The following is a 23,547-nucleotide window of genomic DNA, read 5'->3' on the forward strand; positions in this document are numbered from 1 at the left end:
GATAGTATGTCCGAGTCAAACGGCACTGGTGTGGGTTTCTGTGTGAACCTGTGTGATCGTATTTGAGCTGTAAAACTGCAAAGTAACAAGTACTTTACTATCCGAATACATGCATTTAAGACCACTGAGCAGCATAAAGTGGAGTGAGATTTAAGACTCTGTGGGGTCGAGCACATTTGTAATACTTGAATCGGCATTACAATTTATCATAAAGAGAAGCAATGGAATCAGAATTATAGGCGGCAATGACATGCAGAAAAAACAAATTACACTTTCCTCCTCCGCTACAAGTATATTTAAAAAGATGTAAAGGGCCTTAAGTGGTGGTTGTATGTATTGCCTTCCACCTACTCAGATGATAGGACCGGTCTTCCAAGCTCATTGCAAGCCTAATGAACACAGTCCAGCCAGTGAGTGAGAATAATGAGAGGCGTCACACTCTGTCCTAAGTCAATAATAAGTAAGTCGCTCCAGTTTTGAGTTTTTCCAAACTCGCTGGATGACCTTGAAGGTACATTTGTGAAATATTACACTGGGATTCATCAACATGCCTCTGCTTTCTGTCCTGGGATCAACAACTATCCTGAGGTCAAAACCCACCAAGGAGATTTGCATTGATATGGCAGCAGTCTGAAAATGATTTCCTCAGGATTTCTTCACTTGACAGAATCATGAGTAAAAGATGAGTGCTGTGCAATTTTCATTTTTGTCTTCGTATCAAATAGTGAGTAGAATCCTAAGTCACTAAAACCCAAAAAGAGCCATATGAATGTGGTTTTACCAATTCAGAGACAAACTCACGTTTCATAAACAACACTGCGACTTCACGTGTGTGTGTGTGTGTGTGTGTGTGTGTGTGTGTGTGTGTGTGTGTGTGTGTGTGTGTGTGTGTGTGTGTGTGTGTGTGTGTGTGTGTGTGTGTGTGTGTGTGTGTGTGTGTGTGTGTCAGAGGAAAACAAAGAGAAAAATTACTCTGGGACTTTTGTTTCCATCTGTAGAAAATGACGAAAGAGACCAAACTGCTCAGATTGGATCTGCAAAATCTCAAAGGTCTTGAAAGCGACTTTGTACGCATGAAGTGGAGAAATATGGAACATAAGACAACAAATAAAAACATAGTCTTAATAATTAATTTGCTGCCAGCCTCCAGGCTCTTTCTGACTTACTAAAGGATTTATTTTTTTCTTTGTGAGATTTTAAATCCATGGTTTAACTAACATTTATTACATTTATTATCATACTGTGAATTCTATTCTACACAGCTGCAACATATGATGCACCGTTCAATAGTAACGGTACTGTGACACATGTGCCTGACTTGTGCTGTAACAGACGGGCTTCTTCCTCCTTTTCTTAAATCATCTCATTAAGGCATAGGCACACCACCTCTGTGTAGTCACAAGTTGATAAAAATGACTATTATAATAGCATTTGGGATCGTGCCTCTCTCTTTTCACCTCTGTTTTTGTTTGCTCCACCTCCTGAAAATCAGCCTTTTAGCCACTGAAGCTTGAACCGTGTTCACCAGCTTGTTGCAAACTTTGACTTCCATTTGGTGCTGAGGAAGCTGTGAGTTGTACAACTAGAGCTTCTTGGTTGAGAGCAGATGCCGGCCTCCCTGCTGTGACTGGGAACAGGGCTGATGAAAGCAAGCAGACGGAATCAAAATAGTAAAGTTGTGAGCTATAAAACTAAATCAATGAGCTGAAGTAGCAGCGAAACTCACTGGAGCCGGGCCAGCGCGCCCATTTTCCCACTGTACGTGGCACAATATTCAAATAAAATATGATATTTTCGAAGAAAACTAATTGTAGCAGCTTGAAATATAACACATTATCCCCTGTAATGCGTCACACTGATTAATTATGTCATATCTTCTTCCTGTCAGGCTTGGGGTCACACATGAGTAAATGCAGTATTAAGACAGCCAGTGAACCGCAGTATTACTGGGACTTTGTTTTTTTTTAATCTATAAACTGACATTAATCTGATGAGGAATACATTCCTGATTACTTTCAAGGCCTTAATTAACAATTGAGCCAAATTTGTGAGAAATTCCTGAACTAGATCTTATACAGCAGTTTCAAAACTGATCAGAGTCATGAGATTTTCTTTCCCCCCGTTGTTTTATTCTTTACATTTAGAAAGCAGACTGATATAGTCACGTAGTAGCGGGGTTACCGAGCAATACACTTTAAAATATTGTTTCCATGACTGGATGTATGAAATGAAAGAAACATGTGGTGACTTAATAAATCATTTAAACTAATAAGTAATCTGCTTGTGGTGATGGTGAAGATAATAACTTTAGAGAAGATTCAACTTTATTATCATTGTGCATGACAAGGGCACAGCCAATGAAATTTAACCTGATGTATGTCCTTCACCACCAAACCGTAAAGCCACGGACTGTCCTTTAAATCCACGAGGATACAAGCTGGAACTTTATGCAATATTGTGCTTCATGAATAATTTAAAATCAGAACTTGATTTTATTGTCATGATAAGATAGCCTCAATATAAGACAGATCCAATTGATAGAAAAAGAATGGAGAAAAAAAATCAATAAATATTAGCATAATCTCGACAATGTGAATGTGCACAAAGAAGAGTTTGTCAAGGATCAGGTCAAACAAATCACCTCTCTTGAGAAAGAGCTTAAAGGGCCAGAGACAAAGCAGTCAAAACAGCAAACTTTGTAGAAAATCAACACAAGTGAAGTTTGAAGCCTTCAAGCAATTTGGAGATTCACTGAAAGATGCCGCAGCCACGCTTTACAACTCTCTCCAACACTTCTCTAAAAGTAGAGAGTTGCTTTCATCAAGCATACAAACCTACTCAAAGAACGGATAAAAAAGAAATTCTCCAAAGAGAAAGCACTGTAGAGGAAATGTGCGAAGGTTTAGGGAGGAGATGAGATATGAACAGACATGCACAGCATCTTGAAACAAGATATCCAAGACGTTCCACTTTGCAAGTTGTAAGATAAGAAAAAAAAGGCCAGAGTTCCATTTTGGATCCTTGGTTTTTTTTTCGCCACATGCTCTGGTTTCTCCCACATATAGTATCCATTTCAGGTTATTTGGTTTATAAAAGGCAACAGAAAAGTCCTCCAATTCATTTTAGATTCAATATTGATCATTGAAAACAACAGATAAGTGCACACAGATCAAACTTGTGCTGTTGTAACAAGATGTTCTCCGATAGTCAAGTGATTCTGCGACAGACTGATTCAATGTGCTGAGATGAAGCTTTGTTGGCTGTAGTGATAGTCACATTCACAGGGCTGCATATGGCGTCTGTGTGTGTGAAATCAATGTTTCGGCATATTTACAATCCCGAAGTGATAATGTGAGAGGTTAAAAAGTGACACATGGATGTGTTTGAGAAAGGTGTATTGGTGCCTAGCATTGGAATAAGCATAGAAAACTGGGTGAGTTTGATTGCACAGAGATGTTTTCTATCATTACGTGATGTGATCAGCACAGGAAAGCTGCAAAAGTGACGTGGTTCATACTCGTGATTCACTGGTCCACTACCACACAGAAAAATAAAGTGTCTTGTACTGTTCCTTCAGAGAAATATTTCCTCTGCACTCATCCTCGACTATTCATAATGAACTCAAGCTGTACCTGCTAGGAGCAGTGTGGACCTGTTGTGGGTCAATGACTTTGCTCAGTAAAGAAAAAGAAACCGGTGACCCGTCAGCACTGGGATTTTAACCTGTAAACTTCCAAACACAAGGCTGATGAATCTCCAGGGCACTGCCGCACCAAAGAAGTCGTAGTATTTTCTTCCCGCTCGCTTCGCAGTCACACAGGCATTTCTATTATTGGAACAAAGAGATAAACAGATGGCCTCTTGGACACTTTTATCACACGTTATAAGTTACAGGACTTTCACAACTCTTACAGCAATATGTATTCAGGACCGAGTCAACTTGGAGGGTGACTGGTGATATGATTAGTATCTGATAGAAATAGATGATAGAGAAAAGTGAATATTTCTGTTTTACACAGACCAATGAAGAGCTGCTACAAGTGTGCCAGCAGCCCTGTTGTCTGTCTCACCCTATGTTTGGTTTGTGCCGCATTCATACTTTAATTGTACTACAGCAGGGTTTTTCTTTTTTTGGACTGATTCCTCTAAGAGTCTCGGTCTGCTTAGTGACTCAATGCACATTGTTTTATAAATGAAGAAAAACATGTCCAGCAAATATTCAAGTCAACAACAAGGTCCACTATCAAATTCTATTAAAGTAATTTTATTTTTTATTTTTTTCTCCAGTGTTCTTGGGACTCGATTAAATCCGAATCATAAAAACTTAAACAACCTTGAGCTGCTTGGAATATTTGTGGACATGCTCCGAAATGAGCGCTTTTAGGACTTTGGGAGGATACTGTTGTACTGATAAGTTTTATGTTTCCGTTAATGCTCAGCCGTGTTTGTTTTCAACGAGTTTATGAATATTATCACCATGCATTGGTCACTGCATATGTAAAAGCCTTCGTGTGAATAGGTAGAGGTGAAGCGAGGAGACGATTGTCAGCCTTTGGAGATGCAGGCACCCTGCTGTCTGTGTTGGAAACTCTAATTAAAACAGTCAAGTTGGATCACAGAGGAACTCTGCTAATTGAATTCCACTCTTAGTTGTTTATTTTAGCTTGTGTGAAGTTTAAATTTAGAACAAACGAACCAGAGCTTTCAACAACAGCAGAACTGTCAAGTCATAAAACTGCAACAGGATGCAATTGTCCTTAAAGTTATATCGAGTCAAATCGGCTCTGTGTGGGTGTATAAAGGATGCAACACCTTTTATATTGCTTTACGTCGGGTGGCAGAGAAATGTAATCGGGTGTTTCATGAGCCGGAAACCGCGCTATTCTGTCCTTTGTTATGCTGAAAACATCTGTGGATGTGCAACCCTGAAATGTTCAAGCTATAAAAAGATATTCTTTATCACTTTGATTAGATCCAAAAACGTCACTAGAAAACCTCCAAACCTCCGGAGGATCAGTCATCTGCGATGGCTGCTTTGGTGCAGCATGGTTAGCCGTTCTCTGAACCTTTTCTGGTCACAGAAAAATAAGGGGGGGAAATCCAGTTCACAATCTATTTGGTGATGTTAAAACTGCAGCTTGCAACGTTGGCCTCTTTCTTTTCAATCTGCCCACAGACTCTCAGCCAATGCGACTTCTTCCCAATGTTTATCATCTGCTCATTATTATCAGTCATCCTGCATGGGAGCCTGCATGCAGACTGGATTGTTGCTACCGGGAGACGGGGACATACAGACACATGGACTCGAGCTCTGTTGACAAAAACTTCTTCTTCTTTAACATCTCACATCATGAAAGTATGTCACGACTATATATTAACAAATAGCAGTGAGCTAACAGATTTTAAGCACTATGAGGGGAAAAAAAACAAAACTATCTGGAATTGTTTGTGTGTCGAATTGAATCACGAGGTTGACTTCTTGAGGTTTGGAGGACATTGCTCATCGTAATGACTCCCATCAGTTCTGGCTAATGTGAGACGCTCAGGATTTATATGACCAAAAAACTTGGGCAAATTTAACTGCATTTTAGTCATAAGGCACAGCGTCCTGTGTTCTGTGCTTTGGCCCAAGGGTGTCACAAAAGAGGATCTGGTGGAGGGAAAAAAAAAACAACAAAAAAAATCATTGTCTAGTCTAGTAGAACATGATACAGAAGTTTTTGTTTTTGGTTTTATTTGTGTGTCTTGCCAAGCTCAGGGGATATCCATTCCTATTAAGAACCTCCCCTAGGGGGACATAAATACCAACAACAAATATGGAGAACGTTTTACTCATATTTCAGTGAGATATTAATTTTTGTACTGACTGTTTTGTTTCACAGACTGTAGATAAAGCAGTTCAAAATGACTTTGGCTTTTTTTTGTTGGTTTTTTTTTAGACTTGGCCCTCCCAAAATGGGATCATTTTGACGCTACAGGGAAGACGAGGCCTGCTCCAGTGTCACTGATGTCAGTTGAATTTTCAGTGCTGACAAAAGCCTCTGAGACGGCCCTTTTGTATTACTGATAATATCATACTTACAAGCTGAATAACAACCTGAATAACATGTGCGGACTCATGTTCAAGTGTTGGGGGTGGTAGATATTTTCCCTCGGTTTCAATTTGTAGCTATCTTTGTGTGTTTGTAGATCATTGAGCGTTATGAGGACCTTTTTAAACTTACTGCTCTCTACAGTTCTGTGCGAGTAGATGGACAATAACAACAATGGCTGCCTCCAGAGCAGCATGATCTAAACGTCCATGTACTCGCCATTGTTATGTTTATAGCGTATTATTCTCTGCACACAAGTGTCTGTGGTTTTCATTAAAAAAACAAAGAACAGCACCCACTAGTGGCCCTGTATGAAGGCATCGTCATTTTCAGCATTTCTGAGTAAGTGGACAGTGTCATGTCATTCTCAATCCCTCAAAAGTCTTATTTTGGTCTGTTCCAAAAGAATATTAAGCAATCTTATATTGTGGCCTAACATGTGTGGTCGTATGATGGACATTGGCGAATCGCCCAATGGAAAATTTGAAGATCAAGGAAACACCAAAGGAATTGGAGGTACTATGTTGGACCACATCACTGTTCTGCCCATACGTAGATGATATACAAGATGATGTTTTTGTTGCATATTGAAGAACATTGCATCTTTCAGTCAAACACTGTCATTCTGAAGTCTATGAAATCCACATCACCCATTGTAGTCAGTAAATCGCTTCTAAGGCTTCTACATTTACACTGCTTCATGTGAGCTTTATCAGATATTGGTAGAAGCATTTTTGAGTGAAGCAGTAACTGTAGTTTATTCTGAGGTCTGTATTCAGGTTACAGTGTGGGTGCTGATGTAGCTGCTCTGGTTACGCACTGTGGCTTTCACAATTTCTAACATCTCCAAATGGAAACCTGCAGATGCCCTAATGCTGTGTTTTGAAGGTTTTAGGTTTCATGCTGGTGGTGCTTCTGAATGAGGACTTCCTCTTCCTCTTCCTCTTCCTCTTCCTCTTCCTCTTCCTCTTCCTGTTGTCCGGAGCCGAAAAACATTGCTTTAGCTCATTCTCCAAAGACATTTAACACTCATATTATGAAACTTTGACTTGCACTTGAACAAGCCATGTGCACTTTTGGTCCACGCTGTATTTTTGGATTAAATGTAGAGCAGATCTGTGTCACGAGATTTTTGCCAAGTCTAATCAGTCACATTAGCTTTAGTGTTTGTGTAGTTTGTTAATTGCGCCTGAAGGTCTGGTAAACCTTAAAAACAGGTCATTCTTCACAACCTGCCATCCAACAGCTATTTAGGGCTTCGATGGTTTGCCACATTGTTCCTTTGATTGTCGACATCATATTTACTGTTTCGTTGACTTCCCTCAGCAATTAGACAGAGGAAAAACCTGTGTAAGAACAAAATGAGACACCCAAGATATCTGTTGTCCTTGAAACTTGATATGGTATTATATAATCAGCAGTATTTCTACCGAGACACTACAAAACATCTTAGAATTTTATTTGCATCAGTGCTTTATTTGAAAGGAAAATACAATGGGAAGGGATATTACTGTTATCCATACTAAACAAACCAAGCCGCAAAACAACCAAATGGCAGCAGCTCTGTGACGTGTCTGGTTTTCTTTGTTGTACAACCAGGTTTCTGCATTCACACTTTTAATTACATCGTTTCTTTAGATAATCCAATTTTATTGTGACCAATTTCCCCTTCAGTGCCGTCGTGGCTGCTGTCCATATGTGGTATCATGAGAAATGCAAACTCTTATAGCATGCTGCGTTAGGGTACTGTATGTGTTTGTGTGGCCACTTCATGAAAAAAAAAAAAAAATCCATTAGCATCTGGACTTTCTCCATGGATAGATTTAGCGGTTGGGTGATTAACCCTTAATGATGCCTGTAAATCCATCTGCCTTTGTCTAGCAGCCACTGCTCTGTGGTGAAAGATCGTAGCACAGACTGAAAATCAGTGATGTTAACGCAGTCACAGGTTTTACACTAGTTTCAGGTGATTGTAACAGAGAAGGTGGGGATTACTTCAATTGAGTGACTAAAGCTTTCATATCGTCTTCATCTCATTTGCTCATGCAAGGATGCAGGATCTTTAAGTATTACACCCCATGATTTGCATGTGGAATAAACATTCACCCATAAATGTATGCTTTTCAAAGGAGCAGTAATGCAGCAAAAACTGAAACAAAGAAAAAAATCTGTGTTTGCAAAAATCACTGATTGCATTGGTGATTTAATAAAAACAAACCAAAAAAAAACCGACTCACAATTCACCCAATAAGAAGCATTAGTGTTGCTCTTGCATAAAATCATTGCCACACACAAGGTCGTGCTGCTGTTGTGCTGCATATCAATACAGCGATAACAACTACACCACAGCAGTGCTGCTATTCAATCCAACAGATCTACCGCTGGTGTAATATTGCTTAAATATGTTCTGCAACTGCGTAGCTTGTTGGATTCCACTTCTTGAAAAATGCATTTGCATACAACCCAATTTGCATGTCTCTTATGTGTTGCACCACCGTTATTCAACCCAGAAGATTTTTTCACAGCAAATATCCAGGGTTGTCATCAGAGGAACTGCACATATGCTGTTGATCAAATAGTCTCATTATGTAATTCTATATATCAATTATCTGTAAGCTCTGCACTGTACCAGATATGTGAAACTCAAGCAGTAAAAGTTAATTAAGCCATATATAGTTCATTATATCTGTGCTTTCTTGAGTTTCACATGTTGACAGGTTGTAGAACGTTGCAGGTTGTAGGAGTATTTTCTCCAGGTAATCATGCTCATGATTACACTGAGGAGATCTATATACTGAGTTGAACCTCAGTTAACTATTTGATGAATCGACACATAACTACCTCATGGTAATTTTGGTAGTTTTGGTAGTTTGAAGTGATGTCCAGGTGTGCAGCACGTAACATTGCTGTCCATGTTGACCACTTCATGCCAGGAAATTACATGTCATGCTTGACGGTTTGGCTCCTATTATAACCCTTGCATGAAATACGTGTGCAAAAGGCTGTCAGCTCTCTGATCCCTTTCAATTCTTGGCAATTTCCTATTAATATATTCCAGTATCGGTGCGAGTGCAAAAGTCTACGTTGCATCTAAACAAAAGCCACAACAACCACTGTTTTTATTGGATGTAGTCATTTGTACATTTGACACAAAAATCATTGTTTCTACATAAATTATGTTCTGCAAAAAAAAAAAAGATGGTACCACATTTCCACATATTTCACAGAGTTCAGATCAGCATGACTTATCCCTTACATCAGCACAGTGATTCAACTTGATGTCATATTCACAGAAAGAAGCTGCTCAAGTAATGAACTTCCTTCAACTCTGAGCCTGAAGTCGGTCCATTAGCAGAGCTTTTGTGACAGATTGCATCCTAATAATGTGAAGTCTTGAGTGATGGTGTCGCATTGTGCTTATGCATAAGAATACATTGTGTTCATAGCTTCACTATAGAGATGACACTTACTCAATCATTACCAGGTTTTCTTCCTCGCTTGGAGGTAGTAGAGCCATTAGCAACATCGACATTGTACCACTTTGTTCAGGTAATCTCTTTAAACTTTCTTTTTTTTGCATTGGGCACCATCAAAACCCAATATTCGTGTTTGCTCTGCTTTGTTTTCCAGAAGCTCAACAGTGTAAATATGCATATCCTGAGCTGCCTAATTCTTTGACTGTCCTCACCAGATTGTTACTAACAGCATTTTAGGAGTCGCTGGACGTATTGTTGATGAGGGCTGTGGCACTGAATTAGTTTTGGACCGTGCAATCAAAACAATGAAGATGGTGAAATACTTAATTAAACTGAGTGAGACGGCTGATCTGACTTACATGGTGTTTATTATCGTGCATAACCCCTTTAATATCCTTGTATTGTATATTTTGATAAAACAAAAAACACGCACAAGAATGTATAACAGAAGTTAATTTCATATTCATTGACATCTGTCAGGTAAAAGCTTACTTTACTAAGCATATTACCATTCATTGTCAATGGTGCAATTGCATGCTTATTAGAAGTCTTTTTGTTCAAACAGTAAAAAACTATTTCCATACAAAAATTGATTTACCCATATGTTTAATTTAGTTTGGCTGATCCTCTAGGCTGTTATAGTTCCAGAGTCAATCATGCATGCGGCAGAGGACTCTTGAAGGTGACAGAAATATTCTCCATTGTGGACACTGTGCCTTAATGAATACAAAATGAGACACAATCAGTGCTAATTATATTGCTAATATAAGTGTTAAAGTCTTGTTAATTTGAAAGCAGAGTCGTGGACTCGGGGTCTCTGCAAAATGACAGATGATCGGCGGAGACGAAAGCAAAACACTGCAGCAAGTTCTAATGAGACAACAGGGGACCGCTTGTCAAAATTTTTTTCAGAAGGACTGCACAAACCTACATGCACACAGGCATGCTTTACTGCGCCGCGTACACACATGTCCACACAGAGGAAGCGATAGAGGAAGCCGTGCATGCAGTACTTCACACAGAGTGATCATTACTGCTGCAGAATTACCATTTGCACTTGGACGTTCGGCTGATTCGCCGCCGATCTCTGTGATGAATTGTGTCTTCACCAAAACACGTCTGTCTCAGGCCTGACTGATGAGCTTAAAAGGTCAAAAGATTAAGCTGAATATTCCCCATGTCAGTCATGTCAATCATAGTATGGTGAGCTGCATTTACAATGGTACAGCAATAGCAGAGATTACTGCTTTGAAATGCGGGGCTAAATACCCCTGCATTACTGCGCTGAAATATAGACCTAAAAATCCAAGATTATACTTCAGTGAAATAAAGCCTTTAGGCCTAATCCATATTCAAAGTCTTGTCTCTAGCTGGGCTGCACGCCTCTATAACCTAGTTGTGACGGCTGTTATTGGGGAAAGCTGCTTTGTACTGGTCAGTTGTGTGATGAGGGTTTGGACACAGTGTGTTGAGTTGACCTATATTTGGCTGCCTGCCCTTTCTGCATAGTGGAAAATCCAAGCATCTCTTGTGTTTTGTTCTATAAGCAAATTGGGTTGCCGGTCAACTTTCTCTGCTCTCTGATCCAGTTGAAGCTTGCATGTACTGTCAAGTGAAATTTTCTTACATATGGACTTTCAAGGACAAAGTGAAGAGATAATCAGATCTTTAATCACATCAGTGTGAAGGCGTTTTTAATTGATGGCAAAGTACTGTAGTGTTGTGTGCGGTGGTGCTTTGCAATAAATTCATATATGAAATACAAACGTAATCACAATCACAATTCTAAGAGGCAGGTTGCATGTCAAGATATATATATATATACAGTGGCTTGCAAAAGTATTCATACCACACACATAAATATATTTTATTGGAATTTTATGTGAAAGACCAACACAAAGTGTCACACAATTGTGAAGTACAAAGAAAATTATACATGACTTTAAAACATTTTCACAAATAAAACACTGAAAAGTGCAGCGTGCAAAAGTATTCAGCCCCCCTGAATCAATACTTTGTGGAACCGCCTTTTGCTGCAATTACAGCTGCAAGTCTTTTGGGGTATGTCTCTACCAGCTTTGCACATCTAGAGACTGAGATTTTTGCCCATTCTTCTTTGCAAAACAGCTCAAGCTCAGTCAAATTAGATGGAGAGTGTTTGTGAACAGCGGTTTTCAGATCTTGGCACAGATTCTCGATGGGATTATGAAATTAGATGATGGGCAATCGGTACAGTCACTTTAACTTACAAGACACATTCAAACTTTTTTGAGTCTGAAACTGTCAAGATTTGTAATAATAATTTGTAATAACATGGAAGAGATTACTGCATGTCATTTTATATAAAAGTGGACCCAAACTTGATTTTGCATGTACACACACACACACACACACACACACACACACACACACACACACACACACACACACACACACACACACACACACACACACACACACACACACACACACACACACACACGCCTCAAAATTCCATTAATACACAAAACTGTAAATTTTAACTGTTCGCACTATCAATTCTTATCAAGTATTTCTGCTCATAAATATAGAATACTCAATGTATATACCAGATATTACAAAGCACTCGGTGGCCTATATACTAAAAGACAACACAGGATGAAGTTGACGACACAAGACAATGTTTACATGGTTTGTGGCTGCGTCTTTTTACAAAAGAGGTTCTGTTGTTATTGTCATGGGAGGCATCTCCTCCCCAATACTTTTATTTGTGGACTTTATTAAAAGATATTTTATCTGTTTTACAATTCCTGAGGTCCTGCAATCTTTTCTGAATATTCTCCATTGTTCAATCCTTTATCTATTATTCAATCTGACCCATCAGATTTTATTTTCGGTAATGCTCTGATGTTTGATCTGTTTGATAAGTTCTTCCTCCAACTCCACGCCATCACATTTCTTTTTGTGCCTGTGGTGTTTCAGCATTTTATACAATTACTCCATGGTGAACGCAAGCAAACAAAATCAGAACCGATGCCATATCCGACAGATCGTTCTCATGTAAACAGGGTTTATTGTGTGAATACATTTAATTGTGTTGGGTTAAATACATGTCCTTCATGTAGCTCCACCATTGCCAGACATTATAAACTCATTCAGATATCTACGAGTGTATTCAGGCACTTTTATCATTGTAACTACAAAACTTAACAATTACTTCTTTGACAGTGGTGATAAGCTTTCAAATTTCTTGTGGAAGGAATGCTTTCAAAAACAGCCTATTTGTTTGGGGGTTTTTTTGTGTTAAGAGACAAAGATTTCCAAAAATATTCTATATTTTCATTCCGCTGAATTCCATTGTTTTGGACACGCTTTCTTTGACGCTTTTATTTGGGTCTTACTCAAAATCATTAATATATTTTAGAAACCTTATAATTAAGCCAACTATAATCCACTGTACTATAATCTAAACTCCAAAAAGAAGATACATGGTAATTAGACAACAAACATAATGAGACTATCACAGCTGACTATATTTCACAGGTCGATGAATAAATGTACTTTGGTACAGCAGTCACGGATTATAACTGATATTGTATCAACACGATTATGTGGTTCGGTCTGAATACAGTATGAGGAACAGTGGCAGGTCATCGCTCGCCCTCAAGAAATTAAATGTCACTTCTTTAAAAAAGCTCTGCCAAGAAAGATGTAAGTGTTGCCCCTACTTTTTAAATTTTCATTAATAACAGTCATGGGGCCAGTGTTGGAATGGGCAATCTTCTCCGTAATATCCCTGCATGCATGACTGCATGAGTCATGCATAAATGCATGACTCAGTATGGCTACAGTGAATACAGGATTTATATATTTTTTTTAAAATCATTCTGTTGAAGTAAGATGGAAAACATCCAACTTCTGTAAAATACCGCGTCAAGATATTAGTGGGACGTCGGTAATAAAGTCAGTTTAATTCTTGTCCTCGGAGTACCTTTGAAATTGAGGTTACTCCAGTTGCCTCTGGACTGAGCTGACTTCCCTCAGTGGCATTTCTTTTTCAGGATTCTGTATTGCTTCACTTGATAAAGACATTAAAGGAGTGAACGTTTTAAAGCTACGTAGTTTGTTGATTGAATAACAAGCATGATGAAGTAAAATGATATGATGAATGTTAAATGCCCATAAATTAACTGAAATTACAGAGGTCACAAACAAAAAAAAGATATTTTCCATAAAACTGGATCTTGAATAGTTTGATTTTGGTTGTATTTTAGTCACCTGCAGGGAAATGGAAATGGAGGATTAAGAAGTAGTGGATTTTTGGTCACGTTAAACTTTTTTTTTTAACGTGCAGGAGGATTTACAAGTTTACAGCAGTCTCAAATGGTTTGTTCATTTTATTTAGGGTCAGATAATTAAGTGTTTCATGGTCTCATCATCGTCTTGTAATATAAACTAACCACATCTGCGGTAATACATTACATCGCTCCCATGCGAGTGCAGACCTTCTCTTGGTTAGTACAGCTTAAAGGCTTGATATAATACATTTAAATGGTTGATGAGTGTTTCGGCTTACCACAGCCGCATGACAACAGTAAGAAGTAAGAAAAACTCTTGTTGGTGGATTTGAGGTTGTGCTCTGCTGAACAAGACGGGCTAAGCAGAGGTGATAATGACACTGATGACATTGTGTCTCATGTTGCTAAGCAAAGAGTGGCTCGCTTGATGGTGCCATGCCCTTATGATGCCACAGCCAGAGGACATAAAGAGAGTAGTTTAGATAAGCAGTGTGATCATGAATGCTCGGCGTAAGATGCTGGGGGAGGGGGGGGGGGTTGCCAGAAGGGCTCAGGTGCACCGTAGCGTTGCAGGTTCAAATCCAACTCGCAACCTTTTGGGTCATCCCCCTTCTGTCACCCTTCACTGGATGCTGCCCAATAAAGCAGAAATGTGCTGAAAAGATGCGGAGACACTGAAACAGGTCAAGTGAAGAGAAGTGGGCAGGGAGCGAGGGAAGCGGAGGAGAGGAAGTCTGGAGGCTGAAAAGCAACAAGAGAGAGGAGGGAGCACTGCAGGGGAAGGGAGTCGAGTGGGACGTGGTGTAAGTAGCAAGGTGGGTCGAAATGAAAAATTTAAGACCAGAAATGGTGATAAGGGGACGAAGGATGGATGCAAAGAAAAAGAAACACACTCCAGAATGGAATATAAGTAAAGCTAGGTCAGCCATATTAGCAGCCTTCAATGACCAGAGATTGTTGCCTAGCAGCATGCAAAAAAATAAAAAATCTTTTCTCTTCTCATCTCCCTTCTTTATTTCTTGTCACCCTCCTACTCCTCTTTTCTCCTCACCTCGCCTCCATTTCTCAACTGCCATCCTTTTTCTCCGTCTACTTCTTTCTCCCTTTCACCTTTCCATCCCTCGTGCAGCCTCCACTTCTCTTACCTCAGTGCAGGGCTTGTGCTGCCTCATGCCGGCAGCCTGTGTGTGTTTGTTTGTGCGGATTCCTCATGACAAACCTTTCATCGGTGTGTAAATCTGGCTGATGCGGCCGTTACACCAGCTCTGTGCTGCATCAGGATTACAAGGCACATGTGAAGCCGGTGTCCTCCTACGCGTGGTCGAATACAGGATGACACATGGCATTGAGATGGAAATTGTGTGTGTGTGTGTGTGTGTGTGTTCCATTCCCCTCTGATCTTGGGGTTTTCGGACTGAGATTGTGATACAAGGATTTGACTTTTCCAGTAGAAATCAAGTTGTTTAAACCACGTTTTATACTGATGTAATACTGATTAAAAGGTATTAATCATTTCTATTGTGGCTGTTATGCGTTGACTCCACCACTATTATCATGAGGACAAGTTGAAGACTTGACATGTTTTTTGTTTTTTCAATATCTGCATATTTCACATTCCTGGAAATATGACTTATTTGGCTCAGTGTGGTACATTTTAACTGATTCAGATGTAGCTAAATAAAAGATGTATGGACTTGTGGCTGGTGCAAAGTAAATGTATAAGCAATTACTGATTCTATCAGTTGTTTGTTTGATAACAATAGACACTTTATAGTGGCTCATTTCTGTCAATTACATAAAAAGATTAGACCAAACGTAGTTCTGTAGTATCTTCATACCTACCGTATACATCATGAAGCTTTTGTTTAAAAAGCTTGAAACACATCAATAAGCTGCACTTTTGCAAATTCCTACACTATCGAACCTTTAGTTTATTAATTTCTCTCACTACACACCCACACGCACGCACGCACGCACGCACGCACGCACGCACACACACACACACACACACACACACACACACACACACCACACACACACACACACACACACACACACACACACACTTTATTTTAAATTAATCCATGCACCACTAGTTTATTTTAAGTTAATCCTATAAACACCCTCCTCCTTCTGAAAACACTCACTAGAACACTAAGCCACAGCTCCCTACAAATGTACTTTTTGTCCTGATTAAGTACGTTTTGATTAAACCCACAAAAAGTCATTTCCCAACAAGCCCCCCCCCAAAAACAAAACCAACAAAACTGTGTAGCTTGATATGACCTACTTTTAAAGATTTACATCTTCAGTGGAAGCCATGGGGTTTCTGGGTTTGGGTGCAAGAGAGGCCAGTTTAGATGACATTGGTGCCGGTTTTTAAATTACATTGCAGATAGCAACAAAAATATAGAAAATGTCCAGCCTTGCCTTCTAAACCTTTAGTTGGTCTGCTATATTGCTGGCACTTGCATGTGTCTAATAATAGTGTGCTGCAGGAGTATATAGCTAGACTGAACACAGCTATTTCTGTCTAAAATGAGAGCACATGTGTGGCTTCTAAATAAGCAGTTCTGTACTTATTGTGTGAGCTGTCATTTAGGCATGTTGTACTTAATGGCCTCAGGTACAAATAATTGTAGCACCCTTTGCGGCATCTGCTCAGTGCCAGATGTGCACTTTACCTCTTGATTGTAGTTCAAAACAAATGACCGTCTTCTCGAAGGCTGGCAATAGGTGCACACACACATTGTTGTAATTTTCTGAAATGTACCACGAGCATTTAACTACCACTGCTCTTGATTTTAAGTTTGATTGCAAAATGCAAATTAGGTCGCTGTGATCTCTGCAGTGTGTTTGCTGACTTCTCACTGGCCTCGACTATCTGTTCCATAATTGTAGCACTTGCTAGAATAACATTCAGCTGCCTATGAAGCATGCAACATAAACATGAACTCCCCAAATGAGAAAATACATCAATTACTCAAATGTTACATGAATTGAAACCACATATTAGGACATACATTCAAGCTTGTTTTGAATCAGAATCTGGTGAAGCAATGTTTCACTGTGTGTATAAATGTGTTTCCCAGCCTAACCAATGGCATGTAGGAGTGTTTTTAATAATAATAAGAGTTGTTTCTCCTTTCTTTTCTTTTTTTTAGGAGGTATGCCAGTGCCTGAGGTGGCGTCTGACACTGCCAGTGCTGCCACCATGTTGAGCCCCGTCCTCAACGCCTCCAATGGCGACGGCTCAGAGTCTGAAACCACCTCCGCCATCCTTGCCTCCGTCAAGGAACAGGTTAGCAGCCTGTGTGTGTGTGTGTGTGTGTGTGTGTGTGTGTGTGTGTGTGTGTGTGTGTGTGTGTGTGTGTGTGTGTGTGTGTGTGTGTGTGTGTGTGTGTGTGTGTGTGTGTGTGTGTGTGTGTGTGCAAAATACAAAGAGGTTTGTCATAATCGATGAAATGTGACCACCACAAAGTAGCGAAGATAATCATTTGAGTCATTTCACAGCAAAACAAGGCAGCGCTAAACTGTAAACACAAATGATGGAAGGCCCATCTGAGCTAATGTGTCACATGTATGTCAGCACATTTTGATCTGTTAGCAGAGAGCCTCGGGCCACAGATGCTCAGTGTAGTCTTGAAAATACCCCAATGTGGGGGGGATGCATAATTTCTGTAAATTTTCTGAGCAGTGTTGTTGCGGACGCTGTGTATGACAAGGCAGTAGAGGACAACATTAAGTATCCCTGATTTTCTTCAGCTTCACTATTAGATCCTCTTTCCTGTTTATTATGAATTAATGATGGTATAAATAAGCATTAATCAGCTTGAACCTCTTCATCGTGTTGAATTGCTGTATTTGTATATACTTCTGCCATGTGATGACTTGTGAGGATCAGAGGTCTCACGCTATACTAAAGTAATATTACAGGGATTTTTAACCTGTGAGCCAACTGACATTGTGAATTCAGTGGTGGCAACAGTCCGGAAAAGTATAGATCCTTTCCTCTTAAGCTTTTTCTGGTTTTCTTATATTTCTACTCAAATGAGCTGACGGTCTATTCTGCAGTCTGATCCAGAGAAGCAGTTGTTTTGTGTTAAACAGTTGCACCAAAAAATGGAGAAATGCCTTTGTCAATGATGATTAGATCATTTCAAACTGAAGTGTTCGAGCAGCACTTTGACATGCTGCTTGTGGTCCATCAAAACCAAGAGGATCACCACAGATCCAACCACTGAGACGCATTAACGTACCAATTCCATGTAAACCTATTCAGCAGTTGTTCAAATGTTTTAATCTGGGCCCAAATGTCGAACAGATGGACCAATATTGCTCCCCCAAAGAGCCGCCACACAACTACTGTAGTTAAAGCCACTTTCACCCAGATTACCGTCCAATAGGATAAGTACTAATGAGCATACTCTAAAAGCCTCAGATTAAATATGATGTTAGGGTGAGATCTTATTATGTATTTAATCTTAAAAGGGAAGTTGTCCAGTTTTACTGACCCGTCAGTTTACAGCTATTGGGTACCGCGGCCATATTTGTATGCAGTCTTCTTTTTGTGGCACTCTTTTGCTCTGTCTCAAGTGAGGTATATTTACTGGCTGTCTAAGAAAAAAAATATAATTGTGTTGGTCCACACGAAAGTGTAATCACTCAAACCCAGACTAACGAACCCAAACAATGCTAATGAATGTTAATCTGGAAAGTTAGACTGGAACAAGGTTCCAACTTTGATCATAGTTGGAGCCACAAACATTTCATCCTCTCCACTCGGGACCAAAGAGCCAATTATCAACTGACTTTTTTTTAAATGTGTTTAGCAAATAGAGCTATTAACTCAGTGTAACAAGTGAATGACTGTGAATTATGCTTTTTGAATGCAAATCCACACAATTCAAAGTTTAATAATTTGGTTCATAGCGTTTATATTTGTATGAATTCTTTGGTTAAAATGACAATTTTTGAATTCCTATAGATACTGTGTACTTGCTTGCTACTGACAGTTGTTGTCTGTGTAGTCTTAGATCGACCTATAATGACCCAACACTGCCAATCTGAGTGCATATTGGCACCTATCAATGTGATTGGAACAATAAATCAATTGGAACAAAGAAAATATTCCAATGAATGGGCATGTAAACACAGTGAATGTCAGTCGGGGCTGAGAAATAAAGAGAGTGAATTTGTTGGGAAAAGGAGATTCTAACCCTTATCGCTAATATCGCCACAAATTATTCACCCGAGTCTCCAACCAAACTGAAAGCACTTGCAGTGTGAATAATGTAAGTGCCAGGTTTTTGACAATGAGCAAGACTGTATGTAACAAGAAAAACAGTATCTCTAGTTCATTTTTGTGGAACTGTCCGTCGTGAGTCCACCGTGGTTGGGGGGGGGGGGGGGGGGGGGGGGCAGTAGAGTGCTCCTGTGTAATGACAGTAGATAGCAGCGCTATGGATGTTCCTCTGTCTGGGACTGGACTGTGGGGATGGTGTCTAAAGATAGCTGGGAAAAATACTGAAAGTGGAACAAAATAATGGATTCTGCATTTTTTTGAGTTCCAAATCTTCCTATGATTTTGCTCCAAAGTTCCATTCCTAGCCTGTGTAGGTCGAGAATAGGTGGACATGTAGAGATGTAAGGCATCAGCAGTATGATGAGAACAGATAGATACGTAAAACGGCTGAGGAGAAGAAACGGGAGTCTCATTCATCATCCATCCTTTACAAGTTGGGTGAGTTTTATGTTCCTGCATCATATTGAAGTTATTATTATATTTCTAAAGCACTCATTTTTCACTTCCTTTCATACTTGTTTTTGAAGTGTTTAGTTTTCAATATGTTTGGGCTGCATCCAGTTTTTTGTTACCAAGCAATGAAAGAAAACAGGGATGTAATATTTAGGTAGTGTGGACCCACGCACACACACAGACAACGTCAGGCATTACACACCAAAAAAAAAAAAAAAGAGCTTCACACACACTTGGATACACAGTCTTGGGGCATGGAGACGCACATATATGCATCTACATGCTGCCAATCACACTTTTTTGCTGCTGTTGACTCCCACTGGGAGATTCCCGCCGCCATTTTTCCTACGTTTTTTTCCAACCCACGAGATTGATTAGCCATTTGATGATGTATTTATCACATCTGTCAGCTTTTGTCCGCAAACCGATCATCTCAGCTGTCATCACATCTGCTATTGTGGCGGAGGGGGGGCATAGTGTGAAGTCTGAAAGAATTTCATTCCAGCATAAGACATAACTTATTTGAAAAATCAGACATATTGTGTTATTGGATGACAGATCAAGTGAAAGTGGTACTGGGTATTGATTAGCTGTCCCTCGCCTACAGCTTGTTAGCATTTGACAGTCCAGTAAAAAAATAAAAAAAACAAAAAAAACAACTCTAACACGGCCAAAAACCGTCTGATCCTGTCAGCTGAAAGGATCCACAGCAGCTGAAAACAAACGAAAAAAAAGGCCACACAATCTGTCGTTCCTGTAAAATGTGATAAATGCAGCATGTCTAAATAGAGGTGCTTTGTGTGTGGGCTCACCGAATTTCAATTTAAAGGAGGACAGAGTGGAAATGTTGACAAATAGTCATTACATTTCATGTAATACCACTGATGATGGCATAGGGAATATGTGTGAAATTTTGCATTTCAGACTAGCCGGTGTAAAATGAGGAAAACATAGATAATATTTCTGCAAGGGAAAATGCTTCTATGACGGATGTAAAGAGGAAGAGTTATTGTTTCAATGTATCCCATGACAAATTGCATGTCTTGATTCAACTCCTCTGTCCGCATGTTGTAAATAACCTTCAGTGTGTTTCTATGTGAAACCTGCTCTTGTAGAGATACGTAGTATTGTAGCTCTGAGGATGGGACTACTGAGGCCCAGGCACTATGTACAATATGAACAATATGTACAGAGGCCCTTCAGAGGATAAAGCATTATGGACTGAAACAAAATGTCACTATAATCTATAAAAAGCTGTGGCCATGGCGCTCCAATGAATACCTGATGGTTGGCCATGAAACGGGAAGAGATACGTAACTCTGCTCTACGCGCTGCAATGGATAGAAAACTTGACAGGCTTGATCAAAGACCTGCCCTGATCAAATCCATATGCCAATTTACATTAATAGACAAAATGTATCAGAAATGTTTAATTTTTGGCACTTTGGAGTCATATTGCTAGCCCGCATTTCCTTTCCTTTGCACTCTGACGTGCACAAAACCTCGGAATGGACCACGTTCCAACATGCGTGGATGTGGGAGGACCTGTTCAATGCTGCTTGCACCTTAAATTGCCATTGTCATTACATGCTGCTGCTATCATTTTGCCTTAAATACCAAATGCATCTTCACAGCACAGCTGAAGACTTGTCAAAAGATATTATTGTTAAAAGAACTAAGCGATACTTTATATAGTCTTTCATTTTAATTTTCTTGTTTTGTTATGCTCATATAGCATTTAATTGCCTGAAAAGAAAATGAAGATGCTTAATGTTAATATTATGTTATTAGATTTCAGAATTAATTTGGAATATTAGACAGAAAATTGTTCCAGAAAATGTAAGGGGTTGTTTTTCTGCAAGAGTTTTTTTGCTACTGCCTAACAGGTTTATAATATTGGATAATATATGACACATTGAACATTTATACAGTGACAGATAAGCTGCAACAGATGTTTGTTTGTTTTGTTTTTTTTACACACTGAACCACAATAATTAAAAGATTGTTATGATCCAAAATTCTGCTCCCTTGGTGATAATTTGGACTTTTTTTTTCTTTCCCCAGTCATGACTTTCCCCTGTTCATAACAATTTTACAAACACAAAAGCACAATCCACACAAAGCAAGCACACAATTAAAATGTCTTAGATGGTGGTCCAGCTGAAAGCTTACTGTTGTTCTTCTGTTGTACTCTTGTTCTGTTCATTTCATAACTGGAAAACAAATCGCATCATATTACAGGTCGTACCTTCATTTCCATCACGCTGGCAACATAACCTCCTGCCGTGTTTTTACATGCAACAGTGGCGGTGCTGCGTAAGTTACAACAGAGAGGGGATGTTGTCAGTGGAGAAAACATGAGAACACATTCAAGTATGCATGAAAGGAGAAAATAACCAAATGCAGGAGGAAACCGAAGTGATGCCAGTAACCAACACAAAGAGGAAAGACAAAAATCTTCCAGGTTTTTCTGATGGTAATTAATTTAACTTTTATTGGCTGATTGTGATGTTTCTGCAGCCTCTCAGCCACTGGATAATTAGTGTGTTTCATGGTGCTCAGTGGAATAGTTCATTCTAGTTGGCAGTACAGTAGAAAACGGATTCTTCCACATCTGACCTACAACTCATCCAAGTCCAAATTAAAAACAGTTTAGCCGGCTGAAGTTATACATTCCTGTCCTCTATAATTAAACTCGTTCTTCCTTTTCACGTACAGGCAGTGACACGGACCGAAGTGTTCACTATATTGGACATTAATATGTATTATTCACAGATTGAGCAGAGTTATCGTCTACTCCTGCAAATGCTTTACTGCTGACAGGCAACAGTAAAACGCTGGGTCATTAGCGGTTTGGGTACAATCACCCCATTATTAATTGTTCTCAATCTTGATGATTCATTACCTTTTCTTATTGGTGTTTTTATGCCATAGCCTTGTGATAATAATGTTTTTCTTTCTCCCCATCTCAAAACGACTCCCATCATTTGTTTATTAAGGATTAATTAAGATTTGTTTGGCATCGGCAAACTCATTAAATTACCAAATATCGTTCTCTTCAAAACCCACAACGCAGTTAGATATTCACAGGAAGTGTTTTTCAAAATAGATTGAACATTTGTTTTGTTTAACTAGTAATGTAAGAGGGCATGCGAAAAACGGAAAAGCAAAATTTAAAGGATGGAAAAGAAGTGATTGTCCCTCTCTTCTCTCTCTGTACTTTCCCTCCATCTCTCTAGAAAAGTGTTGGCATTTGAAAACGCTGTCGACAAGCGACTTGTTATTTCAAGTCGGAGAAAGACTTCAGGATAAGAGCAAATATGACAATTTGGTTCACTTCCCCAGTGTAGTGGTACAGCTGTTGTTTGTGTTCATACCAAAGTCACTGCTTACAAACCAACCCCCCCCCCCCACCTGATTGCAGGGCCTGGTGACCTTTCAGTCAACACTTGCGGCAGATTGGCAATTATACCATCAAATCTATCATTTCATTAAGGCTTCATCAGCTGATACTGGGGTTTGTTGCATTGCTGATCATGAAAAGTGCCCTTTGTGTAACCCCAGAGCAGGGTCTGCCATTGGACTACGGAAGGCATCAACTGAAAACCTTTTTATAATTATAGCTTCCGTCATAGAAGTGAAAGAATAGAATGAAACTATTTTGAAATGTGGGAGGAAACCGGAGTGCCACTGAGGAAATCCCTGCTCTCACTGGGAGAACATGCAAACTTCACACAGAAAAGCCCAGCAGGTATTTGAACACATGACCTTCTTGCTGAGGTGCAAGAGTGCTAACCACCCTGCGTCCCCAAGATCTATAACCTCACAACGAAATACTTCTACGTTCTGGTCTTTAAAATATGCATTTGACAAGTGTCTTCTATCAAGACAATATATCCAAAGTCACATAAAAAACTAAACAATATGAGGGATTTTACATTTCT

General features: G+C 39.4%; 1 protein-coding gene across 1 annotated transcript in view; it reads left to right on the forward strand.

Annotated features, from left to right (window-relative positions):
- The window catches only part of ctnnd2b (catenin (cadherin-associated protein), delta 2b), a gene marked incomplete at its 3' end in the record, with an annotated part of 156,874 nt that overhangs the window by 21,537 nt on the left and 111,790 nt on the right, over window positions 1–23,547 (forward strand). Inside the window, exon 2 of the mRNA XM_080503751.1 lies at window positions 17,010–17,146. Coding sequence (XP_080359877.1) covers window positions 17,015–17,146 — 132 coding nt within the window. The 5' untranslated portion in view covers window positions 17,010–17,014. The remainder of the gene's footprint in view (window positions 1–17,009; window positions 17,147–23,547) is intronic.

This window comes from Blennius ocellaris (assembly GCF_963422515.1).
Source record: "Blennius ocellaris genome assembly, chromosome: 10".
NCBI classification, from domain to species: domain Eukaryota; kingdom Metazoa; phylum Chordata; class Actinopteri; order Blenniiformes; family Blenniidae; genus Blennius; species Blennius ocellaris.